Source organism: Lycium ferocissimum, unplaced genomic scaffold, assembly GCF_029784015.1.
Source record: "Lycium ferocissimum isolate CSIRO_LF1 unplaced genomic scaffold, AGI_CSIRO_Lferr_CH_V1 ctg11425, whole genome shotgun sequence".
NCBI classification, from domain to species: Eukaryota; Viridiplantae; Streptophyta; class Magnoliopsida; order Solanales; family Solanaceae; genus Lycium; species Lycium ferocissimum.
In genome coordinates, this window is record NW_026713832.1 from 1 (window position 1) to 26,050 (window position 26,050).

General features: G+C 38.4%; 1 protein-coding gene and 1 long non-coding RNA gene across 3 annotated transcripts; both read right to left on the reverse strand.

Moving 5' to 3' along the window:
* Window positions 1-6,807: 6,807 nt before the first annotated feature.
* Window positions 6,808-12,208, reverse strand: LOC132041731 (uncharacterized). Of its 2 annotated transcripts, none has more exons than XR_009411202.1 (4): window positions 10,493-12,208; window positions 9,563-9,668; window positions 8,365-8,434; window positions 6,808-7,057 (listed from the first exon to the last, which is right to left on the reverse strand). It is a non-coding gene; the product is annotated as an uncharacterized LOC132041731 (long non-coding RNA). The 2 variants fall into 2 exon arrangements; XR_009411201.1 differs by having other exon boundaries at window positions 8,360-8,434.
* Window positions 12,209-15,523: 3,315 nt separating this feature from the next.
* LOC132041732 (uncharacterized) lies at window positions 15,524-16,453 on the reverse strand. Its single transcript, XM_059432429.1, has 2 exons — window positions 16,097-16,453; window positions 15,524-15,976 (listed from the first exon to the last, which is right to left on the reverse strand). Exons 1-2 carry the CDS (start codon window positions 16,451-16,453, stop codon window positions 15,524-15,526), a joined length of 810 nt encoding a protein of 269 aa, XP_059288412.1.
* Window positions 16,454-26,050: the final 9,597 nt, after the last annotated feature.

The following is a 26,050-nucleotide window of genomic DNA, read 5'->3' on the forward strand; positions in this document are numbered from 1 at the left end:
CGGGTCGGTTTTGCCTGGGGAGTGATGGGGTTTTGGGAAGGGGTTTACCTTTAATATATTGGGCCAAAAAGTCATTGGTGGGGCAGGCATAGAATGAATTTCCCTTCGAGTTAGAATGGGTACCCCCGATTTCGTATCAATGCTTCCATAAGTGCTCATCGGATATCCTTCAAGAGTTGTACCAGTGAATGATATCCAGTGAAGAGCAATTATCATATGAAGGTTCGGTGGCTATATTGGATAGGCAGTGTCCGTCGGCCGCGAAACTTAAAGATGCAACCTCCGTTAAAGTCTTGTGTGGAAGAATAAGAATATTGGAAAGCTGACTTAGAGCGTATTAAGCGATGAAGATTAAGCACCCGCATTTGTTCCCAGCAGTGCCGGAGTGTTATATCCCGTATTTTGTACATTGGGATATTCCGAGCTAACTGCGATAAGTTAAGGACAAGGTTATATTTTCTTCCGACCTTGTTAGGGTGCATAAGTTGCATATTCATCTTTTTATTAGTATGGAGTATTAAGGGTAAATTTGGAATAAGGAAAAATTAGGGGCTAGAAGTTGCAAAAATTATTTCATGGAATGGCCAAAAGGGCCATGTGGCCGTGAGGTGGGCATGGGTCCCACCCATGGTTGGCTAATTATTTTAAGCCATAAAAGAGGACATGCCTATCTTATATATATATATATATATATATATATAGGCAAGGGATGACCAAGTCAAGTAATTAGTCATCATTTATCACCTTAGAAAGTTCAAGAAATATGGAGAAAGAAGGAAAGGCAATCGGCCACGGGCTGTGCCGAACTGCCTCCAAACTAATGATCATGAAAAAATTCTTTTTCTTCTAGCTTTTCTACTAATTGGAAGGTCCTCGTTAACGTGGAGTAGTTGTTGGAGCAAGAAAACCGTTCGTTGTCGCAATGTACAAGCCTAGCTGAGTAGAGGTAAGTTGAATGTAAGATTCAATCTTCTTTCATGTGTGTCGGGTGATTTGTACATATTGTGATATGTGAAAATGAATGAAATTCATGAAAGTATGATGTTGAAGTTGTAGCCGTGTGTTGTATTGTGGCCGTGGGTATGTGATGTTAGGTGAAGTGAAGAACTAAATTTTTATTTAGTATGTTTGGATTGTTGTGTTGTGGATTCTATGGTGCTAACGAAAGTTTAATGGTTCAAATTGGAGTTATAGTTGTTTGTGGCTTGTTATGGAATTTTTATGTAGTTTCTTGAAGTTATGGAAGTAATGTTGTGAACGTGTGGACGAGGTATGTAAAGCCTATCCCTTCTTTCTTTGGCATGTCCTAGTGGTAAGTAGGCTATGATACGAGCCCCGGGGGTAACTCCACTCCTAAGATCCGAGCTCGTATACGATTCTTATTCACCTCTTAATGTTGACTCCCTTAATGTAGTCAAACTAAGGTTCTTATGTTTTTATGTGAATGGATTTCAAATGGTGCATAAAGGATTTTGTTTTTAAAAAGATTCCGTAACTACGAACGACCGTAACTTTCATAGACGAGCTCGGATCGCCTCAAAATGTTCGTAGAAGATTCCATAATGAATAATATCCCCCAACTTTCATAGGCGGGCTCGGATGGGGTTGATACCCGTCTGTGGGCCCCCGAGACTTTCCTTTGTATAGTTTTAACGGTTTTTGTTAAAGAACTTAATATGCTTATCCTCCCGACCCCCGAGTATGATTACTTACTTATTTACCGAATCTGAAATGAGGATTGTTATGCATATGATTCCGATACGTAGCTATGATTTTTTTTAAAGTTCTGTTTGATATGTTCCCGAGTGACATTCGGAGGAAACTTGATTGGACTATTGTCTTGGCCTATGAATGATGGTTTGTTTTGATTAATCCATTGTGTCTTTATAAAGGTTTTAAATTGCATATAGTCTCCCACGATTCTGCTCGTGCACACTATTGTTACTTCCTTCGCCGAGTCCCGGGTCGGTATGTTATCGTGCGCACTATGATATATTCCGAAGTATGATGAGTTTTCCGAAGTATGATGAGTTCCGAAATATGATGTGATACGAAGTATGATGAGTTCCGAAGTATGGTGTGTTTCTGAAGTATGATGTGATACGGAGTGTGATGTGTTCGGAGGTATGCAATATTTCGAAGTATGATGAGTTATGGCGCCCGAGATAGGAGGGGCGACCATGTTCCGTCCGCCGGGTCCCATTGTGGACCGCATATGATATATGTTCTTGACATGCATGATTTATGTTCAGGAGTAAGCATTCTGGCATTCTGATTATTTATACTTGACGCATTTTGACATTCTGATTATTATGCTTAATTCTGTACTTAGTATGCATGATTTGTACTTCAGATGCGAGCATGTTGGCATTCTGGTTTTTATGTTTACTTTTTGTACTCCTTATTTCGATCATAATCCTGTTCAATCGTACTCTTGCTTTGCATACTCGTACATATTTTGTAATCGACCCCTTTCTTCGGGGCCGCGTTTCATGCCCGCGTACACCTACATACGAGTAGAAGATGTTAGAAGAAGGTGTTCCAGCTGGATTGGCGAGCTCCATTTCTTCCCGGAGTGCTGCCGAGTCAGAGTATATGTGTTATGCTATCTTGGACCATGTTAGAGACTTTGCAGACAGAGTCACGTGTGCGATATGTCAGTGTTGTAAGCGGCTCCATAAGCCGATGTATTGTTATGCATTATATTACAGATTTCATACGATTACAGACTTTGTTTGATTTTGGAAAGATGAAAAGCATGTTTGATTTCCGAAAACTTTCATTATGTATTTATGTTATGATTTAAGGGCTCAGTATGATTATGAGTGTCCCGAGAGTCAGCGGGTTCGCTCGGCCCTAGGTAAGGGTCGGGTGCCCATCACACCCTATCGGATTAAGGGTGTGACACGGAGGTGCAGTCAGAGACATCACTTTCCCTAGGTATTGTTTTCGTTTCAGTTATCGTGATTTGGTCGTGTGAGGCCATGGTATTGTGTGTTACAGTGTGTGGCCCTATGAGGCATTATTTTGGGTTGTGGTGTACAGGACAGATTGGTATAAGTACAGGGGAAACTTTGCCGAGATTTTTACAACCCAGGCTTATTCGAGGACGAATGTTCCTAAGGGGGAAAGAATGTTACACCCCTCGCTTTCGTAGTGGTAAAACTTATGATCTCCTAGTTGGGTATGCCTTGGGAATCGAGAATCGAGCTCGAGTTTTGGAGATAGAAAGTGTCTTACCCCGTGTAAAATGGTACCAGCAGGTATTCTTGGTGATTTACGGGATTAGAAGTTGAACGAATCGAATCAACGCGACCTGAACTGAATAAAAATAAACCTTGGTGGACACCGCCATGATGGTCCGGTCGTCGAACCGTCGATGGGCGTCGTGTGGGCGTCGACAGGGTTCTGCGGCATGCATTCTGCAGGCGCAGGTCGACGGGCAAGATCGATGGACCGTCGACACGTCAACGGGCCGTCGACCCGCTCATCGAACCGGACCACTGTAGCCTTTTGGCTTCCAAGTATAAATATGTGGGTCACGACTTTATTTCACATTTTTCTCTTTACAAAAATCAGAAAACCCTAAAATATTCTCTTCCAATATTTTTCATCATATTAGTGAAGATTTGACAAGACCCGGACCTCGTAAACCCGAGATGGTGAAGAAGAAAGGTTGCTTCTAGGGTTTCTTCAAGAGTGGAGTTTAGGGAGTTGAAGTTGGAGTGATTCTTGGCCCCTCAAGTTATGTAAATGATTTCTACCTTTGTATTTAAGTTGAGTATCAAGAGTTTTAGTGATTCTAAATGAAGAGAAGGTAATTGCGGAAGTGTTAAGTTGATGAAGAGCAATGTAGTGATATAGGGTTGTTTTAAGAGATGATTGGAAACAGGTTTACGTATATTTTGATATATATATATATATATATATATGTGTGTGTGTGTGTGTGTGTTGTCATTGTTGATGTGAGTATCGTAGTTGATGTGGGATCGAACGAGAAGTTGAATAGTTGTTAAGCTTATGAGAGAAATGTTATTCATGATTCGTTAAGCCCTCTATGCATCAAAAGGGGGTTAGCAAGTGAAGTACCTAGTCTAATAAAGGTCTATGTTGTCTTAATTATACATTTACAAGTCGAGAAGTAGGAGTTGATCGATTTGATATACGTCGAGGTATGTTAAGCTAACCTTTTCTTCTTTTGGCATGATCCTATGATACGATCCAATAAGCGAGTCCACATTACTCTACTCTTAGAAGTATTAGGAGTATTACAATCTTTGATGTTCATGTACCCCTTTACGATTACTCCTTCTGTTCATGGATCCAGTTTTATGTATACAGTTATTCATGCATTACATTCATGTATATATATGTGTGCGTTGACCAGTGACCAGAAGGCGTTATATATGCAAGTATTATATGTAGATGGGGTATGGAAAGGAGCAGGCGTTATATACGCATTACCACCTGATCAGCTGGTGTGCTAATATGATGATATGAGAATCAGGCTGCAAGTATCGCAGCAATGTATATGATGATGGCCGCAGAGAGGCCGATACGATATGAGAAAAGAAACAGGCGTTATATACGCGCATATATCAAGCGTTATATACGCACCTATATATAGATGCATGACCTTCATTGATAGGCATGAGCATGCGTATTATGACCGTAGGCATTGTTAGATATACAGATTCATGCAGATACTAGTTCATACAAGTACATACAGTCAGTCATTTCATCTTATGAGTTCAGATCTTATTCATGATTCCCATGTGTATATCTATATGATGTTGCTCTTATGCTTTATATGCTCAGTACATTATCCGTACTGACTCTCCATTGCTCGGGGGGCTGCGTTCATGCCCGCGTGTGTGTACAGGGGCCAGAGCAGGTGGTCACCCAAGAGACCCCTAGATTTAGCAAAGTGGTCAAGACGCTCCATTCGATCCGTAGCCACAGTCAGTTTTGGTATGCACCTTTTGAGATGTGTATGCATATGGGTATCGACGGGCCCTATCCCGTCCTTTCTATAGCTTTTATTCCAGTAGGTAATCATGAGACCGCTTATATGTATTAGTTAGACGATGTAGCCTTGTCGGCTTCTATTCTTTTGTGTACAGTATATGTAGCTCTAGTTAGCTTGCACTGTTCTTCCGCATGATTGTGTATATATGTATACAGATTGTACAGGCAGTTCTGATGTTTCCTTTTTATGAGATTAGTTGTGCCATTCACGGGCCTTCGATGTTCAGTGATATTTTCAGATACGTGTATAGGGGTGTTTGGTCGCTAGAGGTCATACCCCTCGTCACGGCTCATCGGTTTGGGTCGTGACACAATATGCCATGCATGAGAAAATCATTTTTCATATATCTAACGTACTCAGCCCTAGTGGGACTAGGTGTGACGCGTACCCGGCCCTTTCGGGACTCGGTATGAAACGTACCCGGCCTTTTCAGGACTCAGTGTGTATATCATCATCATCATGTCATCATCTTCCCTGCGTCTAGGGTTTCCCGCGTTTGGGAAAACATCATTATATCATAACGTACCCGGCCCTAATGAGACTCGGTGTGAAACGTACTCGGCCCTTACGGGACTCTTTGTGAATACCTAACTGATCAATGGTTGCACATCTACGTGCCGTACCCGGCAGACTATAGCGCGGGTCGGTGTAGTAAAATAGTGCATACATATATTTATATAAATGCATGAGGAGTCAAAGAAGTGACATTGGGTCTTTCGGAGTGACGTAAGGTCGTTATACCTTCGAATATATTATGGGACACATACGAGGCTAAGGAATGACTCAAATGATAATACTCATATTAAGATCATAAGGATCTTTCATAAAGTATACGGACGGTTTAGTAGGAGTCAATGAACAACTTAGCTGGGGACGTTTACTTAATTTCGTAAAATATTGGAAATTTCGTAAAAATAGAGATTTTCGGAAAAATATGCATCCTTCATAAAATATATGTACTTCTCATAAAATACGCATTTTTCTTAAAATATATATATTTCGTAAAATGTAGGAAATCCGGAATCGACTCGAATGGATTGATAATGCACGCTAGGGGTTTTATTTATTCGTGCCAAGGAAAATGATAGCGAAAACCTTACATACCTTATTCTCTAACTTGCTGCCTGATGGGATCTCCTATCCCGAGCTTGTCCTTTCCTCCGCACCTATACGAGGACATGCAAATCCCGAGTTAGTTCTCCTCAGTTTGCATGCAAATATTTTGGTGCCAATTTTCCCAATTATCCGAAGTTACGAAAATTCAGGCAGCATTTCTCCTATTTTTGTGACATCCCAAGTGTCGACAACAGTACCAAGAACAACAATACCAATATTGGCCCATATCAATTTCCATGGGATTTTACCTATCACTACAAGAAAAATGGCTATTAGGGACAAGAAAAATGGTCCCTAAAAGTCTGTTTCTGGTCCCTAAAGGTTTATTGCGACGGGAAAATGCTGGTCGCCACCCGTCGCTATAGGCTCCGCCGCTAAAGGTCTATAGCGACGAGATTTTAATATCCAGTCCTTAAAGGGTTTTTGCGACCAGTAAAATTCCGGTCTCTATATGCTTTTAAGGACCATATTTCCGGTCACTAAACACATAGATTAATTGGTGCCTAAAATATTAAGGACAAGCTCTACTGGTCCTCAAAAGGCTTTTGGGACCAAAAATATGATCTTCAAATATAGAAGCAATTGCTGGTCCCTAAATACCTCATTACTGTCATGTTTTCTTGGATATTATGCAGCTTCTAATATAGATAATCAAATGCATATATATAAAAGAAGTTGTCAGTAGTATTAAATGAAAATACAAATTAACATCTCTGTAGTATCATTGTTTGTAAAATATAAATGTCACGATACTATTTACACAACTCATTAGCCCACAAAGGCTAACAATCCTAGTAAATACATTAAATGTTTTGTCTAACAGTCTTAGCAAAACTATAATGGATAACTAGTTTGTCAACTTGTTCTAAATCTTCAGAATTGCATCTTCACTTGTAAACTGAAGCCTCCATCCTGTAAAATGTATAAAATAAAGCTTGTTTAGAAAAAAGAAATACGTGCATAACCAAATAACACAAAATGTACGTTCATAAAAAATAAGAGAGTGCATTCTAGATTTTAAGTTCCTAATTCCCATCTACCTAAACTAAAATATGTTGATACCGTGTAAGTGCACTGAACAACTAAATTGGCCCAAACACCTCAACGTCATTCAAGCAGTTCTTAGATGGCTATGCAATTGTACCACAATTTCTGTCCAAAAATATTCACTTGGATTTGAAGGTTAGCAATGCTTTCGGGGTTAGGAGATGAACCAAAAAAAAATTATGACTTGTTTGGCAAGAGCTTTTCAAAAGTAGCACGAACCTGTGACTGAACACTGAGTAACTGAAACATAGTAAGGCTTGCTTTTGCACTTAATTGTAAAAGCCTCGTAATAAGTACATGTAATAATACAAGTCGTGCTACCTTGTACAAACCAAATCTGAAAGATAAATTCAGTTGTATCGGTTAACCTACTATGAAACCACTAATAGGTTGCCCTACAAATACACACCTGGTGACAAAACATGTAAGATTGTATCCATCCAAGACCATAGAAACTCATCTTAGATCATTAGATAAAGAATATCGAACAGAAGCATTGTATTGGGAATAAAAAACTAGGACACTCTTGAATTGAGGAAGTTAAGTGCGAGTGTTTGGTGTCCTTGATGATGAGAGCATGATCAAGTATACTACTTCGCATCACCATATGCCAGTAATACAGTAAACAACTTTATTAACTTTTGAAAGAATATATAATGCAAAGAGAAAGTGTTGACCTCATATGAATTTAGATTCATTGGACTTGCAACTTCTAAAGAAATAATTTTCTTTTTATGGCTAGCTACTTCTTCTACATGATGAGAGAAACAAAAGAAAATTCTATAATTATTTATCTGTAACACAAAATATGTTCAAGATATAAGGAGAAGTCATGGAGCAAGAAGTTATGCTAACTGGAAAGAAAAAATAGATGTCAGAAACAGATGGCTCATTATTATCAACCTAGTAGAACAAACAAAGCAGTACTCTTAAAAAATGCAGTTCAAATATCAACTAGACTCTGAAGTTGGGTCACGAGGAAGCTAGACTTCACTTTACTGGAGTAAACAAACAAGGGGAAAGATGGACAAATTTAATTTCCATTAATTGCAAGATCATATGAACTGCCTAAGTCGCCACACATTAATTGAAGTTACTAACACACATTCAATGACATAATCCCTGATCTAATATTCTTATAAAAAATATAAAAGATCAGTAAAATACCTGACCTAATTACAGTCAAACAGTCTTCATGTCTCCAAGTTATCAACATGGGGAAGTGCACAAGAAACTATCAACCTGAAAAATAAATTTTAGTGGGAGGGGGAGAGTGGTATTCATTAACAGTATGCTAGCTGCTTTTAACTTATGTAGCAGATGTCATATGTGCGAGAATGAAGTCGATACAACAGGTCATCTCTTCATGCACCATCAAATTTGCATCTCAATTGTCGAGCTTATTTTTCAGTATCTTTGGAGTAGTATGGTTAATATTTGCTTCAGTTAGATAGCTTCTTTATTGGTGGTCAGCAAAAGGATGTCAAAGTTACCTAGAGTATGTTGCCAGTTTGTTTGCTTCGGGTATTATGGGAGGACGGAAATAGAAGATGTTTTGAAGAGAAAGCTCAAGACATACATAGTTTGACATACATATACTTAGAGTTGTTAGGCTTGTGGTAAATGGGAAGATGTCCATGAAGTACATGTTTAGATAAGAGTTTGTAACTCTTCTCAAGCTTAGCCTGCTTTGTACACAGTTTGTGCATATTCATACGCCCTCGCATCGCTGGTTTTACTGCAACAATATTCTTACTTTACGTGTCAAATAAAGAGAGGAAGAAATAGATGGCAGATTCTTCTTTTGTTGACTACCAATGTGAGTCAAGCACATAAGTAAAACTAAGAAGAATAAAAAGAAAGGCATAGAAAGTTACTTTTCACATTAAAAAATGTGTTTATCCAAATATGTCCAGCATAATAGTTTAATCATGATGTAAGATCAATACTCTTAAAGACTATTTCTGTGGTCATATGGTGAACTTTGGTTAAAAAGAACTCTTGGATTTTTAAGGCAAAAATAAAAATGTAGTTAAGCCTTAAATATGGGTCTATTCTTTTGTTATTTTTTTGGTACATGCAGATTTAGCCAGAGCTTAATAAACAGCGCATTGAAGCTCATGGCATTGTTGCAACAATTTAAATTTTATTGACATTTTATATACATCCATGATATTGTAGTAAGATTCCTCATTTAGTAGCTTAGTAAGATAAATTAGTCGTAAACACACATGCGTTGAGGCTAGACGCAGAGCATCACTTAAGTTTTCTAGGATCTCAACTCAAACTAACTTCATGACTTTGCAAGTTAACTACCAGAGGTAAAGGAAACTTTACACCCAAAATAACATGTCTTAATTGGATTTTCACCTGAAATACAGTAAAGGAAGGAACAATCCATTCTTCTCCAGTTTGATCACAAAGTAAGCTCATAGCTACGTGTATCGTTGAAGTTCTAGAGGTACCTATCAAATAACTGGATTACAAATGCTCTTTTAATATTAGCTATATGGAACTCAAAAATCTTATGCAAATTACAACAAGACAAAAATAGAAGAGAGCCTTACAACAACAGCTCCTACAAGCATAATATGCAGTAGCTAAACAGACCACATAATAAACACAAAGCCTAAATCTATCATTTGAAAAAACTCAAAATAATTCTATTTGTCTCATTCTTGTTGTAGCATATTAGTATATCCATGAAGTTATCTTCAGTTAGAAGCTTCTAGCACTCACCATCTACTTCACCCTTTATTTGTGATATTTGAAACCAATAAATTCCCTCTTGAAATATAGTTATCTAGTTTGGCTAAATGGTCAAAATGGCCAAAAGACTTCAATAACCACTTCTAAATGTTTTGATGTCTGAAACTATTTTATACCATTTTTAGAAATATATGTGAGATTAGCCAAAACCATCATACTCTGATCCAACACCTGAAATTCCTATAAATGTCCATTCTTACTACACTCACAAACTCATCAATTCTTGCAAGGCTTATTGTCTTATATATCTTTTTCCTCAGTTGAAAGTTAATCTTTTCATACAAATTAAAATGGCATAGAATGTTAGTTTGGCTTTGGTGGACCAAAAACTAGCCTTGTTTTGTAGCCCTTGCTTCACATCACTTGAATTGACAAAGAAATGACTTTAAATAACATTGGGATTAACATAATCTACAATCTTCATTAATGGCTAGGAACTATTATATGATCAAAACAAATGGTAACAATTTAAAAAATTCATAGTGTCATAAGATATTTAAAGCAGTGACACCTAAAATAACTTTGCCTAACCTTATCATAAGCAATAGAAGAACCAGATTGGAGTCGACAATCTTCCTTTGTTAAAGCTGAACAATGTTCCTTTACCTGGAATCACCTTTGCTTTTGAATTGAAATACAACTCAAATAAAAAGGCATAAGTATGAGATAGTACACTACAAAACATTAGCAAAGAACAAGAGGTAATAAAACACATGATGTAGAGAAACAGAGGAAATTCAACGGTCGGAAAAACCAAAGGCAACCAGAATTATTTTCCGGCCAGTTATTGTCACTAAGTATAAAATAAACTCCAAAACCAGAAAGAAAAAAAAAAGAAGGAAAGTGCATATAACATGATCACAAAAATCTGCGAGCAAACTGAAGATTCTAGATGAACAACCCAAAAACTCAAAGAACTAAAATAAACTGTTGGTTGAAAACTTTACACGACAACCTCCCTAATTCCGAAGCCTGCCATGCTTCACAAGCCTTACTTTGCTCACAATAGTTTGAAATGCAGCCCAACCAGTATTGCATAAGTCTTATCCAATTGATCAACTATGTTTAAACCGGAATAAACAATTTGCATAAGAAGTCTTAAAATCATCCCCGAGTAATTGATTTCCATCACAACGGTGCACAACCTATTGTAGACCTAAATAAATAAATGAAATTGTCTCCTCTTTAACAACTTTAGGTTGTAGATAAGGTAGTTCGTACAATTCAATACCAGCAAGACATTAAAGTTCTTACCCTAAAGCCATCTTATTGATTAAGGTCATAATATTAAAACCACATGGAATCATTTATAGAGGAACCACTGTTACTACTATGTGAATTCTATTAAATCATGGGATAATTTCCAAGGATTTCAAGAATTAATTGGGTAAAGTACTTATTTTTCTGCTGGACCAATCATGGAAAACGTAGAAGCTTTTTTTAAAAAGATAACAAAAAATTAAATGTTGTTGACCATATCAAATTCTCCAAAACTTATAAAGTAGTAAAAAGAACAAAGAAAGAAAGAACTTAGCATTATACAGCGGATAATTGGAAATTCATGATGCACAACTTCACAGATCTCACAAAACAAAAAACAAAGAAACTAAAAAAGCTCTCACCTTTGATATATGCTCTGCTTATCCTGGGTCACCCTTCACTGCAAAAAGCCCTTCTTCAAACCCATCTCATCAAATTCAAACTTGAACCAGAATTTATGTTCAATTTAGCTTCAGAAAACAGATAAATACTCGTTTCAAGAAACCCTATTTACATTCCAGACAGTGAGCAAACCCATTTCTTGAGAACCCCAAAAAAATGAACCCTAGTTAGCTCACCTAGAAAGAAAATTTATCCTCTATACCCAAAACAAGAATCAGATCGAGAAAGATCAAGAATAATAGGCCACATTTCTTAGTTTTCTTCAAAATTTAGAAAGGGGGTAACATATATAAATATATGCGTCAACCAAAAGATTTTGGGATATTCTCTTTTGCTCTCTCACATCCACACACTAACTATTGATCTACGGAGGACCACCGTTGATTCTCTCTGGCCAGACTTCAATTTCTCTAGGTAGTCTCCCACTTAGTCGAGTTCTTGAGGGATGAAGTTAGGTCTAGGCTTAGGGATTTTGAGTGACATATCAATGTTTTTAAATAAGTCACCATTTATATATATTTTTTTCATTCTTTTTAGACGCCAAATTTTGCGCTCACGCTTAGTCTCGCTAATTTTGGTTATTAGGGACTAGTTATTGATCATATTAGGGACCATATTTAGTCCGTTCGTCATTTATTCGGGAACTAGGGACTAGAAATAAATCTCATCCTTGTAAGTATACTTTTAGGGACCTGAATTTTGACTCATCGCTAAATGTTGGTCATTGATAAGACTTTTTCTTGTAGTGTATAATTCCTATTACGAGATTAATTCCGTTAATTTTGCCCAAACGTCATAACTTACGAGTTTATCTTCGAATTCAATAAAAACCAAATACCAATAATCCAATTACCAATTCAATTTCCATACCAACTTGTCAAAATCACCATTAAAATCCATCAACAACAATTTCCATAGATTTACTTCACATTTTCACCAATTCAAACTATTACGAGCTAATTCTAGCGATACCCATTACGAATTTATGCTAATGGAGGAAGAATATTACCTTGCTAAACTTGAATTGATCCATGATAGCGTTCACATTCTGAAATCCGCCATCCTTCACCTTATTTTAGCAACAACCATGATACCACGATGCTACCCTGAGTCTTCCGAGCTTGATTGACGTTGAATCCTACTAAGTTGAAGTATGGACCTTGAGATGATTATGGAGGCTTCTAGATGTTTATGAGTGGTGAAAATGATGAGTTAGAAGGTATTTATAGGTGTGTGGGTCGGGTTAGGCTCCATTGGGCCGAATTAGTGGGCCTTAAGTGAGCTTCTAGAAAATTCACGTAGATTCGCAGGCTTCTGGCAGTCCGTCTTAAAATGCCCATAACTCCCTACTCCGATGTCCTATCGACAAACGGTTTATTGCGTTGGAAACTACACTCGATGAAATTCAATTTGGATAGCTTACTCACTCCATAACTCCTTATATGACAGAAGATATACGTCCCTCAAGTTGGGCCAGAATTGTCGTTCGACATTCTACCAAGTTCTTCCCAAATTTTTGACAACTTACTTCCTTCAACCTGCTCGACCTCGGAACCTTTAGATTCTCTCTTAATACTTACTTAAAGTCTTTCTTAGTCTTATAAGTGTTCCATGGCCCCTCTGGGCTCACATCAGTTCACTAACGACACTTACGATACTAAATTCTTCCAAGTTGTAACACCCGTTCGTCATGACTTATATCCCGCGTAAGCTCACGACGTTATCCATCCACAAGATCCTTCTCCAAAAAAAAAAATATGCCATGAGTACGGAACGTCCTTAGCTCCTGGGAGGGGCGATGTGTAACACTTTGTTCTTCACCCCATATTTAACCTAGAGGTTCTTCAACAGATTATTTTAAAAGTATGTTTCGCCATCACTGATCATCGCCCTTGGAGTTCCAAACCTTGTAAATATATTCTTCCTCACAAAGTTCACCACCACCCTTGCATCATTAGTTGGGAGAGGGATTGCCTCCACCCGTTTAAACACATAATCAACCGCAAGTAGAATGTACTTGTTCTCCAAGGATGGAGGGAAAGACCCCGTAAAATTAATGCCCCAATGTCAAATATCTCTACCTTCAAAATATTTGTTAACGTTACCTCATGCCTCTTAGAGATGTTTTCTGTTCGCTGGCATCTGTCATAGCTTCTAGCAATTAAATGCATGGGCATTTTTAAATAATGTCGGCTAGTAAAAACATGATTGTAACACCTTCGCTGCAGTGCGATCACCTATAAAATGTCCCCCATATGGGGAGGAACGGAAACTCTCTAACACTTGACTCACCTCGATCTGGGGAATGCGTCTTCTCACTAACTGATCAGGACCCTATTTGAACAAATACGGATCATCCCATATGTAGAACTTCAAATCATGATAAAGCTTCCTTCTATGCTACGTAGTAGTTTCAGGTGGGCAGACCTCACTTACTATCAAGTTCAGATATCTGTATACCATGGTACTTCTGCCTTAGGAATAGTAAAAAATTGCTCATCAGGAAAAGCGTCTCAAATTTGACTGATCATGACTCTCTAATCTCGATAAGTGGTCAGCAACTTGATTCGCTGTCCCTTTACAGTCCTTGATCTCCATATCAAAATCCTGTAATAGGAGAATCCACTAAATAAGCCAGGGTATCACATCTTTCTTGCTAAATAAGTACCGAAGTGCAGCATGATCTGGATACACAGTAATACAAGTCCCCACATGGTAAGACCAAAATTTATCAAACGTGTACACCACAACCAACAATTCCTTTTCGGTGACAGTGTAATTTAACAGAGTAGCATTTAACGTCTTGCTGGCATAATAGATGGAGTGGAAGATCTTATTCTTTCTCTAGCCCAGAACAGCTCCCACAGCAATATCACTAGCATCACACATCAATTCAATGGCAAGTTCCAATCAGGAGCTATCATTATTGGTGCAGCTACCAATCTTTGCTTCAACTCTTCAAATAACTTCAGAAAAGCATCGTTGAATATGAATTTCACATCCTTCTCAGGCAGTTTGTACATCGGACTAGATATTTTGGACAAAATCCTTAATGAAGCGTCTGTAAAACCCTCCATGACTGAGAAAACTACGCACGCCCCTCACAGATATGGGAGGTTTAGCACGATCAATTTCCAAGCCCTTTTTTGACACCTTATGTCCGAGAAAATACCCTCTCAAACCATAAAGTGACTGTTCTCCCAGTTCAGCACCAAATTGGTTTCCTCACATCTGGCCAGCACATAATCCAAATTTTTGAAGCTCGTATCGAATGAATTCCCGAAGATCGAAAAGTCGTCCATAAACATTTCTATGAAATCCTCCACAATCTCAGAAAATATTGCCATCATACACCTTTGAAAAGTCGTTGGTGCATTACAAAACCCAAACGACATCCGTTTGAAAGCGTATGTACCATAGGGGAAAGTGAAGGTGGTCTTCTCCTGATCCTCTGGAGCAATAGGTATCTGGTTGTAGCCGGAGTACCCATAAAAAAAAGAATACTCTTGTCCGGCTAATCTGTCAAGCATCTGATCAATAAATGGGATTGGATAATGATCTTTTCTAATTGCCTCATTCAACTTACGATAATCCATGCCAATCTACCACCCTGTTACAGTTCTAGTTGGAAAGAGCTCGTTCTTGTCATTTTCTACCACTGTCATCCCTCCTTTCTTCAGGACACACTGTACTGGACTCCCCTATTTACTATCAGAAATGGGGCAGATAATGCTTGAATCTAACCACTTGATCAGCTCTTTCTTGACCACTTCCTTCATCATAGGATTCAATCTTCTTTGGTGCTGCATACTCGGCTTATGATCATCCTCCATAAATATCTTGTGCATGCAAAACGCTGGACTATTCTCCTGAATATTAGATATCTGCCAACCCAGTGCTTTATTTCATTTTTCTCAAAATCTCTAAAGAAATTTTAACTTCTTCATTTGTGAGCTCTACTACCAATATAACAGGTAGAGTTTCACCATCACCCAAAAACGCATATTTGAGATGCGCGGGTAAAGGCTTTAACTCTAACTTTGGGGGCTCCTCTATCGATAACTTGGGCGGTGGCCCAATTTCTCTTTCAAGTGGCTCAAACTCCCCCTCTCGAGTATAAATTCCTACCAGATCAAGAATCTGCACCATCTCGAATGCTTCAGTATCTCTGAAGATATCTTCACCCACTAGAGTCCTCTCCGACGAGTTATGAGAAGTAATGAGAGGTCTCTTAGTGTTGTCAGTTACCACAGTGATAGCAGAAAGCTCCTCATAAATTGTGGGCAACTTGAGAGCCTTATACACATTAAATACTTCAACTTTATCGTTTACCTTCATAGTTTGCTGCCCTATCTATACATCGATCAATGCCCTTCCTGTGGCAAAAAATGGACGCCCCAAAATAAATAGGACTTCTGGATCTGGCTAGAAATCCAAAATAATGAAATCTGCCAAAAATATGAGAGACCCAACCTGCACAAGAACATCTTCAATAATACCTTCGGGCCTGGCCAAAGACCTGTCTACTAGCTGCAGAATAATAGTAGTAGGTCTTGTGTTTCCTAACCCTAATTTTTTGAACATAGATGATGGCATCAGGTTGATACTAGCACTAAGATCAGATAGTGCACGTGCAATGACTTGCTTCTCAATTGTGATTTTGATAGTGAAACTACCCGGATCCTTCAGCTTTGTAGGTAGTTTTTTCTGAATACGAGATACGCACTCCTCAGTAAGTGCAACTGTGGCATACTTTGTGAAACAATTCATGTTTTCTACGATGTCCTTGATATACTCAGCGTATTTCGAAATCCCTTCCAGCATGTCCATTAAGGGGACATCACATGTACCTGCTTCAGTAAATCAAGAAACTATTTGTACGCGACCTCTTCTTTCTAATTTGCTAACCTCTGAGGGAACGGAGGTTGAGGTTTGGCAACCACTGGCTATGGCTGCTTTACTAATGGCATCTTTGCCACCCTTTCTATCTCGATAACCTCATCTTTTGCAACTGCCTCTTTCTCTGCTTCTGCTAGAGTCACTTTCTTTAGTGCTAGTTCCTCTAATTGCCTCCTATTCCTGAGAGACACAACAACACATGGTTTCGAATTCGGATCAGTGTCACTTGGAAGTCCCCTATATGGTCTGGTGTTCTGAGCACTAGCTATATGACCAACCTGCCTCTCAAGATTACGCATGTTCATGTCACGAGTCTGATTTTCAGCCGTTATCTTCTGTTCGAAACTCTACTGATTTGCCATTATCTTTTGTATATCACTGTCACGACCCAACCCCGTAGGCCGTGACTATTGCCCGAGCTGGACACTCGTATACACCTGATAACTATAATCGTCCACAACTAGCATAATAAAGAACTTATATATAGATAGGCATGACGTCGTCTCAAAACTGTCACATATATATACATATCACAACAACATGTCTCCTGAGGAGTTACAACTTTCAACAGATAATATCACACATAAGCAAGCAAGGTCGTCATAATATAGGGGAACGTTCCAGCCATACACGAGCCAACAAGGCTACCATAACACACGGCTTGCAAAACATATATATATATATATATCTACGCAAGCCGACAAGGCTGCCACTACGAATGGGAACGCCCCAAAACATAAGTCATACAGACACAACCGAACAATAACTATATACAACCCACACATATGTCTACGTACCCCAAGAGTGACAACAAGAACATATGACGGGACGTGGCCCCGCTCGTACCCCCGGATAAACACATATATACATAAGGGGATCGTACCAAAATCTAGGCTCCGGGACAATGGAGCACTCCAAGATAGCCGAATAGAAATCTAAGTCGGCGGATCACCGAAGCGAGTATCCGTACTCGTGGGCATGAAACGCAACCCCCGAAGAAAGCGGGGTCGCACTAAATATGTACCGAGCATGTAAAGCATGAAATACGATAAATGGGATCATACCGAAATAAGGAGTATAGAAAACTAGTACAATAACCGTAAAATCACAAGGCTTGCCTTTGAAACATAAATCATGCGTGTCAATATCATACCCAACCCGTTATGGGACTGAGTGACATAAGTAGATAGTCATCCTGTACATATGTATATGTAACGTGTCCCGGCCCTCTAGTGAGGGACTCGGTGAATAAAGTCATCATATGCCATCCTGGCCATCATCCCCGTGTCATCATATCATCATGTCATCATATCATCATATACATATACATATAACGTGTCCCGGCCCTCTAGTGAGGGACTCGGTGAACAATGCAGTGGATCTGTGCACGAGAACGTGTCCTGGCCCGGGACTCAGTGAAAGATGTAATAACAGTATGCACGAGCAGAGTAGTGAGTAACCATATGCATATAAATCATCTTTTGAGACTCAATAGATAAGTAGACTAATCAACGCTCGAGTATCAAGATAATAGTCATAATCAGTACTCTTTGAATATCATTACGAACTATATCAAAATAAAGCCTCAGGGATCATAGCCATGTATCAAATTAACACGAGACAGCTTATAAAAGTTATGGTCATTAGTCATTATAGAGTTTTTCAGGAATGGAAACTTTCATGAATCATTTACTATCCGATCATATAGAAAGCTCGAGGGCGTAGCTTGACTATTTTAAGAATTCTAATATCAAGAAGTGAATAAGAATCATAATACATGCTTTAACTTATGAATAGAATTACCCCAAAGCTCATATCGTTTCATACTTACATCTGGGACATGCCAAAAGAAAGAAAGGATAGGCTTTACATACCTTTAGCGTTTACTCGCAACACAACACGTATACGCTGCCCAATAGTGTCTCAACCTATATTAAGACATCAAAAACTACGATTAAACTACGGGAGATTCAAAACGTATTCTAACGTTAGTAACTCCTCTCTAGATAATTAGACGGCGTTTCCCTTACATTCAAACCAACCACATACAACCAAACCAACATCAAAAATCATATGTTCAAGTACCAACCCGAGACCTATTCAAACAAGACTCGAGAACACTCCGGACAGCCCGTACAACATTCCAAAACAGCCCAACCAACACACAATACAACATATAATCTTCCAAGCTCAACAAGAACAACAACAACACATTCTTTTCTTTCAAATTCATGAACTATACCAACAACCACACGTTAACAACATCATCCACACAAATGCAAGAACTATATTAACATCATATTAACTTCTACAACAACCCACAAACAATTACAACTCCATTTGAGTCATTAAACCCTTTATTCTCATCATAAAATCCATGACAACAACAACCAAAATACCAAGTAAAATTAGTTCATCATTCCTACACAAAACAACCCCTACACGGCCTTAACACCAACATACATAATTCCATGAATCTCATCCATAACTACACATTACAACACGCTCAAACCATCCTCAATACATGTAAAAGAAGATTAAACCTTACCTTTAACACTTGACTTCTCAACTTGGCTAGAATTTGTGCCTTGAATTAATACTTGTTCTTGCTACCTAGGATCAATCCCACATTGCTGTACATCTTCTAAAGAGTTGAAATACTTGAAGAAAATTGATTTTTGATCAACACTTCACAAGCTGAAGCTCGGCCAGCCATGGCCGAGAACTTATCTCTCCCTCTCTAAGTTTCTATGTTTGTTGAAGATGAAAAATGAAGTCCTTGGTCATCCACCTTCTATATATGGGATGTCCATGAGCTGGACACGTGGCCCACCCAAAGTTTGAGCCAATTACACTTGTCCATATCACGAATGGGGCCCACACGGCCACTAATGGCCAATTTATGAAATAATTAGATCTTAATCCCACTTAATAATCTAATCATGGTTAATTAATCCCTAATCTCCATTAATATTTCCATAACAATTGAAAATTTATAAGCAACTTGTGCATTAAAATAAAATCGGAGGTTAAAAGTCTCTACCTCATATCCCAAAATAGTCTTGTCCTTAACTTATCGCGATTAGCTTAAAATATCCCAATGTACAAAAATACGGGATATAACATCCTTTCCCCCTTTAGAACATTCGTCCTCGAATGTTATACTAGTCTTACAGGGTCTTATAAGCACTTCGGGGGAGTCTCTTTTATAGCTATCACATACAGTTCATTTATCAATCAACATAACCAATTTAGGAGTTTAGATTACCTGTAGGCATAGGAAACAAGTAGGGATACTTATTCTTCATCTCCTCTTCGGCTTCCCAAGTCACCTCCTCCCTGTTATTATTCCGCCACAATACTTTAACGGAAGCTACGTCTTTAGTACGCAACTTTCTTACTTGACGATCCAATATAGCTACGGGGTTTTCCTGGACATCATCCACGGGGAATACTTTGGAAGGATCACCGATACACTTGCGAAGCATAGATACGTGAAAGACTGGGTGTACTGCTTCTAGATCAGACGGTAGGTCTAATTCATAGGCAACCTTGCCTACCTTACGGACAATCTGATAAGGCCCTATATACCTCGGGCTAAGCTTCCCCTTCTTGCCGAATCTCATTACACCCTTCATGGGTGACACCTTCAAAAATACCCAATCGCCAATCTGGAACTCTAAGTGTCGACGTCGACTATCTGCATATGACTTCTGTCGACTCTGAGCTGCTAATAACCGTTCCCGAATAAGTTTCACCTTATCAATAGCCTGCTGAATCATATCTGGGCCGATTAACTTAGTCTCCCAACATCGAATCAAACGATAGGCGACCTGCACTTCCTGCCATACAAGGCCTCATACGGTGCCATCTGGGTACTAGAATGGTAGCTATTATTATAAGCAAACTCAACAAGTGGCAGATAATCATCCCAGCTACCTCTGAAATCGATAACAGAGGCCCGCAACATACCTTCTAGTGTCTGAATAGTACGCTTGGCCTGTCCGTCAGTCTGAGGGTGGAATGCTGTGCTAAGACTCGTCTGTGTCCCCAATCCTTCCTGGAATTATCTCCAGAGGTTAGCTATAAACTGAGAACCTCTGTCAGATATAATAGATGTGGGGACTCCGTGAAGTCCTCAGCTGAATAAGTAGTCCTGACTGAGAGAAAATGGGCTGATTTTGTCAGCCTATCTGCAATAACCCGTATAGAGTCATATTTCCGGGGAGTGCGAGGTAATCTTGTAATGAAGTCCATATTCTGGAATCTTTAGCCTCATACATTACTTCTTGACTTCTTTAAAAGACTCTAACTGTCACTCTGCTTTTTAGCTCTCAACTTTCCGGCCACACATTATGTTGCAATCTTTACAAGAATATGCGAAGGTGCTCAAATTAGCCTAAGAAATACCTTAGTGTCGTTTCGCTAATCTTTATGCTTTACCTTGCATTCTCCTCTCTTGTCTTACAATCAATATTGGGATAAATCTTCGGCTCAACCATGGCCATGTCCTATTTGCCCTCAGTAGCAATTCTATCTCGGTAATTTGGCTTAAACCATCCTTACATCTTTCTGTAATGTACCCAAAATATCACAACTGCATTGTTATTACCGAATCCTTATTCTTCTTATCAAGTACCCACTTGGTCTCATCCATAGTATACAGTTATTCGTAAGTTGTATAACTATTCTTGTACTACTTGTATAAAGTATATTCAATCTTAGTCATCGTTTTTCCTTCTCCTGGTTCATTCTATATTTTTTTTCATATCTCCTTCGTTCTGAATTTCGCTCGTAACTTATCTTGTCATATTCCTTTCTCTTTCTTTACTCACCCTTTGACTTTCTCACTTCCTACTATAAGAGATTCTCTATCCCTTCTCCTTTGCTACTTATAAGTCGCCATATCATCAGCGAGCAACTCTATTGCCGACATCTTAGCCTCTAATCCAACATAGCCCTGATGTCATATTATTCAAGATCTTTACAAAAATTTCTCAACACTATCTCAAATACCCTCCTGACTTCTGTCCATTTATTGCTGGCTCTCAGATCTTACTAACTTGTCTCAGCAAGGGATCTCACTTGGTGTCACGACCCAACCCCGTAGGCCGTGACTAGTGCCCGAGCTGGACACTCGTATACACCTGTTAACTATAATCAGCTCACAATCAGCATAATAGGGAACTTATATGTAAAAAGGCAAGACGTCGTCTCAAAACTGTCGCATATATAGATATATCATAGCAACCTGTCTCCTGAGGAGTTACAACTTTCAACAAATGATATTACACATAGGCCGGCAAGGCTGTCATAATATAAGGGAACGTCCCAGCCATATACGAGCCAACAAGGCTACCATCACACACGGCTTCCAATATATATATATATATATATATATATATATATATATATCTACGCAAGTCCACCACACACAACGTCCCCTACACACACACACACACACACACACACACACACACATATATATATATATATATATATATATATATATACGCAAGCCGACAAGGCCGCCACTACGAATGGAACGCCACAAAACATAAGTCCTAGACAAAACCGAATAGTAACTATATACAACCCACACATATGTCTACGTACCTCAAGAGTGACAACAGTAACATATGACGGGACAGGGCCCCGCCGTACCCCTGGCTAAGCATATATATACAACAAAAGGATCTGTACCAAAATTATAGGCTCCGGAACAAGGGAGCCTATATGTACTGAGTATATAAAGCATGAAATACAGTAAACAGGATTATAACCGAAATAAGAAGTACAGAAAAAAGTACAATAACCAGAATACCAAGGTGCTTGCTTTTGAAAACATAAATCATGCATGTCAATATCATATATCATATCCGGCCCATTATAGGACTTGGTGAACATGGTCGCCACCCCGTCTTTGGCGCCATAACACAAGATATTCCGTAACACAAAGATAACTCCGTATCACAAAGATAACTCCGTATCACAAAAAGATAGCTCCGTAACCAAAGATAACACCATAACACAGCATAACACCATAATATATATATACCGTATCCGGCCCTCTAGTGAGGGACTCGGTGAAAGATGTAATGACAGAATGCACAAATAGAGTAGTGAGTAACCATATGCATATAAATCATCTTTTGAGACTCAATAGATAAGTAGGCTAACCAACGCTCGAGTATCAGGATGATAGCCATATTAAGTTTTCTCTAAATGTCATTACGAACTATATTAAGGAAAGTCTCAGGGGTCATAGTCATATATCAAACCAATACGAGACAGCTTATGAAAGTTAGGGACGTTATTCATTATAGAATCCTTTAAGAATAGGAACTCTTTATGCATCATTTACTATCCAATCATATAAAAGACTCGAGGGCAATAGCTCGACTACATTAAGAATTCTAATATCAAGAAGTGAATAAGAATCATAAATCATACTCGGAACTTATGAATAGAATTACCCCAAAGCTCATATCGTATCTTACTTACATCTAGGACATGCCAAAAGGAAGAAGGGATAGGCTTTACATACCTTTAGCGTTTACTCGCAACACAACCCGTATACGCCCAATAGTACTTTAACCTATATTAAGATGTCAAGAACTACGATTAGGCTACGAGGGAATTCAAACGTATTCTAACGTTAGTAACTCCTTTCTAAATAATTTGACGACATTTCCTTTACATTCAAATCACCCACATACAATCAAGCCAACACCAATGATCATACGTTCAAGTGCTAACCCGAGACCATTCAAACAAGACTCGAGAACACTTCGGACAACCCGCACAATATTCAAAGCAGCCCAACCAACATACAATATAACCCGCAATCTTCCCAACTTAACAAGAACAACAACAACACATTCCTCTCTTCCAAATTCGTGAACTATACCAACAACCGCATGTTAACAACATCATTCAAACAAATGCAAGAAACTATATTAACATCATATTAGCTTCTACAACAGCCCACAAACAATTACAACTCCAACTTGAACCATTAAACCTTCATTTTTTATCATAGAATCCACAATAGCAACAACCAAAAATACTAAGTAAATTTAGTTCATCATTCCTACACAAAACAGCCCCTACACGGCTTCAACACCAACACATATGGTTCCATAAATTTCATTCATTTCTACACACTACAACATGCACAAACCATCCATAATACATGCCAAGAAGATTGAACCTTACCTTTAACACTTGGCTCCAACTTGTGCCTTAAATTTATACTTGTTCTTGTTGCCCTAGGATCAATTCCACGCTATTACACACCTTCTAAGGAGTTGAATTGCTTGGAGAAAATTAAATTTTGATCACTAATTCACAAGCTCAATCTCGGCCAGCCATGGCCGAGAGCTTCTCTCTCTTTCTAAATTTCTATGTTTGTGAAGATGATGAAAATGGCTTGCTTTGTCATCAATTATACTTATATATGATTCATATAAGGTGGACACATGTCCCACTCTTGGCTTGAGCCAATCAAATTTTGGCCAAGCCATGTGTGGGGCCCACACGGCCACTAATGGCCTATTAATGAAGTAATTAAGTTATTAATCCCCCTTAATAATCTAATCATGGTTAATTAATCCCTAATCTCCAATAATATTTCTATACCAAATAAAATTTATAAGTAACTCGTGCATCAAAACAAAATCGGAGGTTAAAAGTCTCTACCTCGTATCCCAAATAACCTTGCCCTCGACTTGTCGCGATTAGCTTAAAATATCCCAATGTACAAAAATACGGGATATAACACTTGGAGCTCAAGAATCCATATCAAATATATTGCAGTGTCAATTGTCTCCATCTTACACTTGCATTTCTCTCACCCGCTTCCCCCCTTAAGGGTGTACTTATACCATTATCCGTTTATACTTTGCTCTATGTCCTTATTTCCAATCTCAAATTCATCCAATCCCTTGATCTTGTACCATATCCATATCTTTCTTTATAATTTATAACTTGATTATCCACGTACCAAACCTTGACTAAATCACGAAGCGACGAGAACCCTTCCATATACAGTGCAAAATTTCATCTGATAATCTGTACTCGAGTAGTGCGACCAATGTAACAACTCCTCCAAGGCCACATTCCACTCACTCCAATCAATAATTAATTAGTACTTGTAGTCGTTCCAATCTCAATTAGGTGGCACTTATATTCCGACGATAAGTGTCCAAAGTCCTCTTGTAACATTATCTTTATCCCAACCTATATCATCTGTTTCCTTTAATAAATTTACAATACATCATTTGCTCCTCAAGCCTACCGTCCTTGTCCTTTAAGGATTCCACTACTTCCGAGGTGAAGTCGTGTACTAGCGGTACTCCTTTATGCCTTGTGCCCTTTTATCCTTATTGTGTACTCTGTACCGACTTCTAACTTACTCAAAACCATATCAAGTTCATCTAAGCGTCAATCTTATTTTCTAACCTTGTCGTTGTACTATACCTTTAAGTTCATAACTATATACTTCTCTTTCGTTCTATACTCGTACTCAATTAATTACGTCTGTTTTGGGTACTTTCTTTAGAATTCCCTTATCATTTCTCCCGTCTATTTCTATCTTTCATTCTGTGCACGAGGAATCTTATGCTACCTCTGTATCCTTCGGAACACATTATTTCCACATAATCCTTTTCCCATTTTCAAACGTATTCTGTTCATTCATGTTTATTCTTATCATACCAGTCATTTCTAGCATTCATTCTACCTCGTTACTCATCTTTCTATCACTTGGTCTTTCACAGTTCCGTCACTTATAGTACTCGTGTCCTCGGCTACACATGTCATGACCTATTGCTAATCGTTATCTCACTTTCTTCTTATTTTCTTCTTTTAATTACTCTTTCTTTTCTTGTGCTTGCTATCATTTCCGTTATCATATAACCTTCATTCTAAACTTCCATACAGAACTTGATAAGTCTTTCTTATTCGTCCTATAGCTCGCTTTTATACTTTAGTCACATAGATCGCGTCATTCCTTCTAGTCACTTCCCTACTAGGCTTTGCTTATTTCCATAACAATCCTCATTATATTCACATTATATCCTGTCCGTAATCAATCCTGTAGTATAACACTTCTTAACCTTATCCACGATTCTTACTATGGGTCGATGAAGTAAGCGTATTTAACCTTTTACTCTCCCCGATTAATCTTATCCTTAATATCTCACAAGCTGTCCTATCAATACATTCATATCCGTCACAATTCATTTCCCTCTGTACTTTTGTCTCAATCATACTATTACTTCTTTTGACTATAAGCTCGTTGTAATCTATCCCTGCTTATCAATTCAGTCGGTACCTTAACATAACTCTCTATCAAGGTTTGCCAGCCTTTTCTAAATTATCTCTTAGCACCGCAAACCCTTTTCAAATTCTTCTTACCATATCGATATCGACCTCCTAATTATTATTATCCTCAATTCAGCAATTAACTTCTTTCTCGAGGTCAGCCATACTCGTAGCTTAGTCAAATCTTATCATTGCTATTGG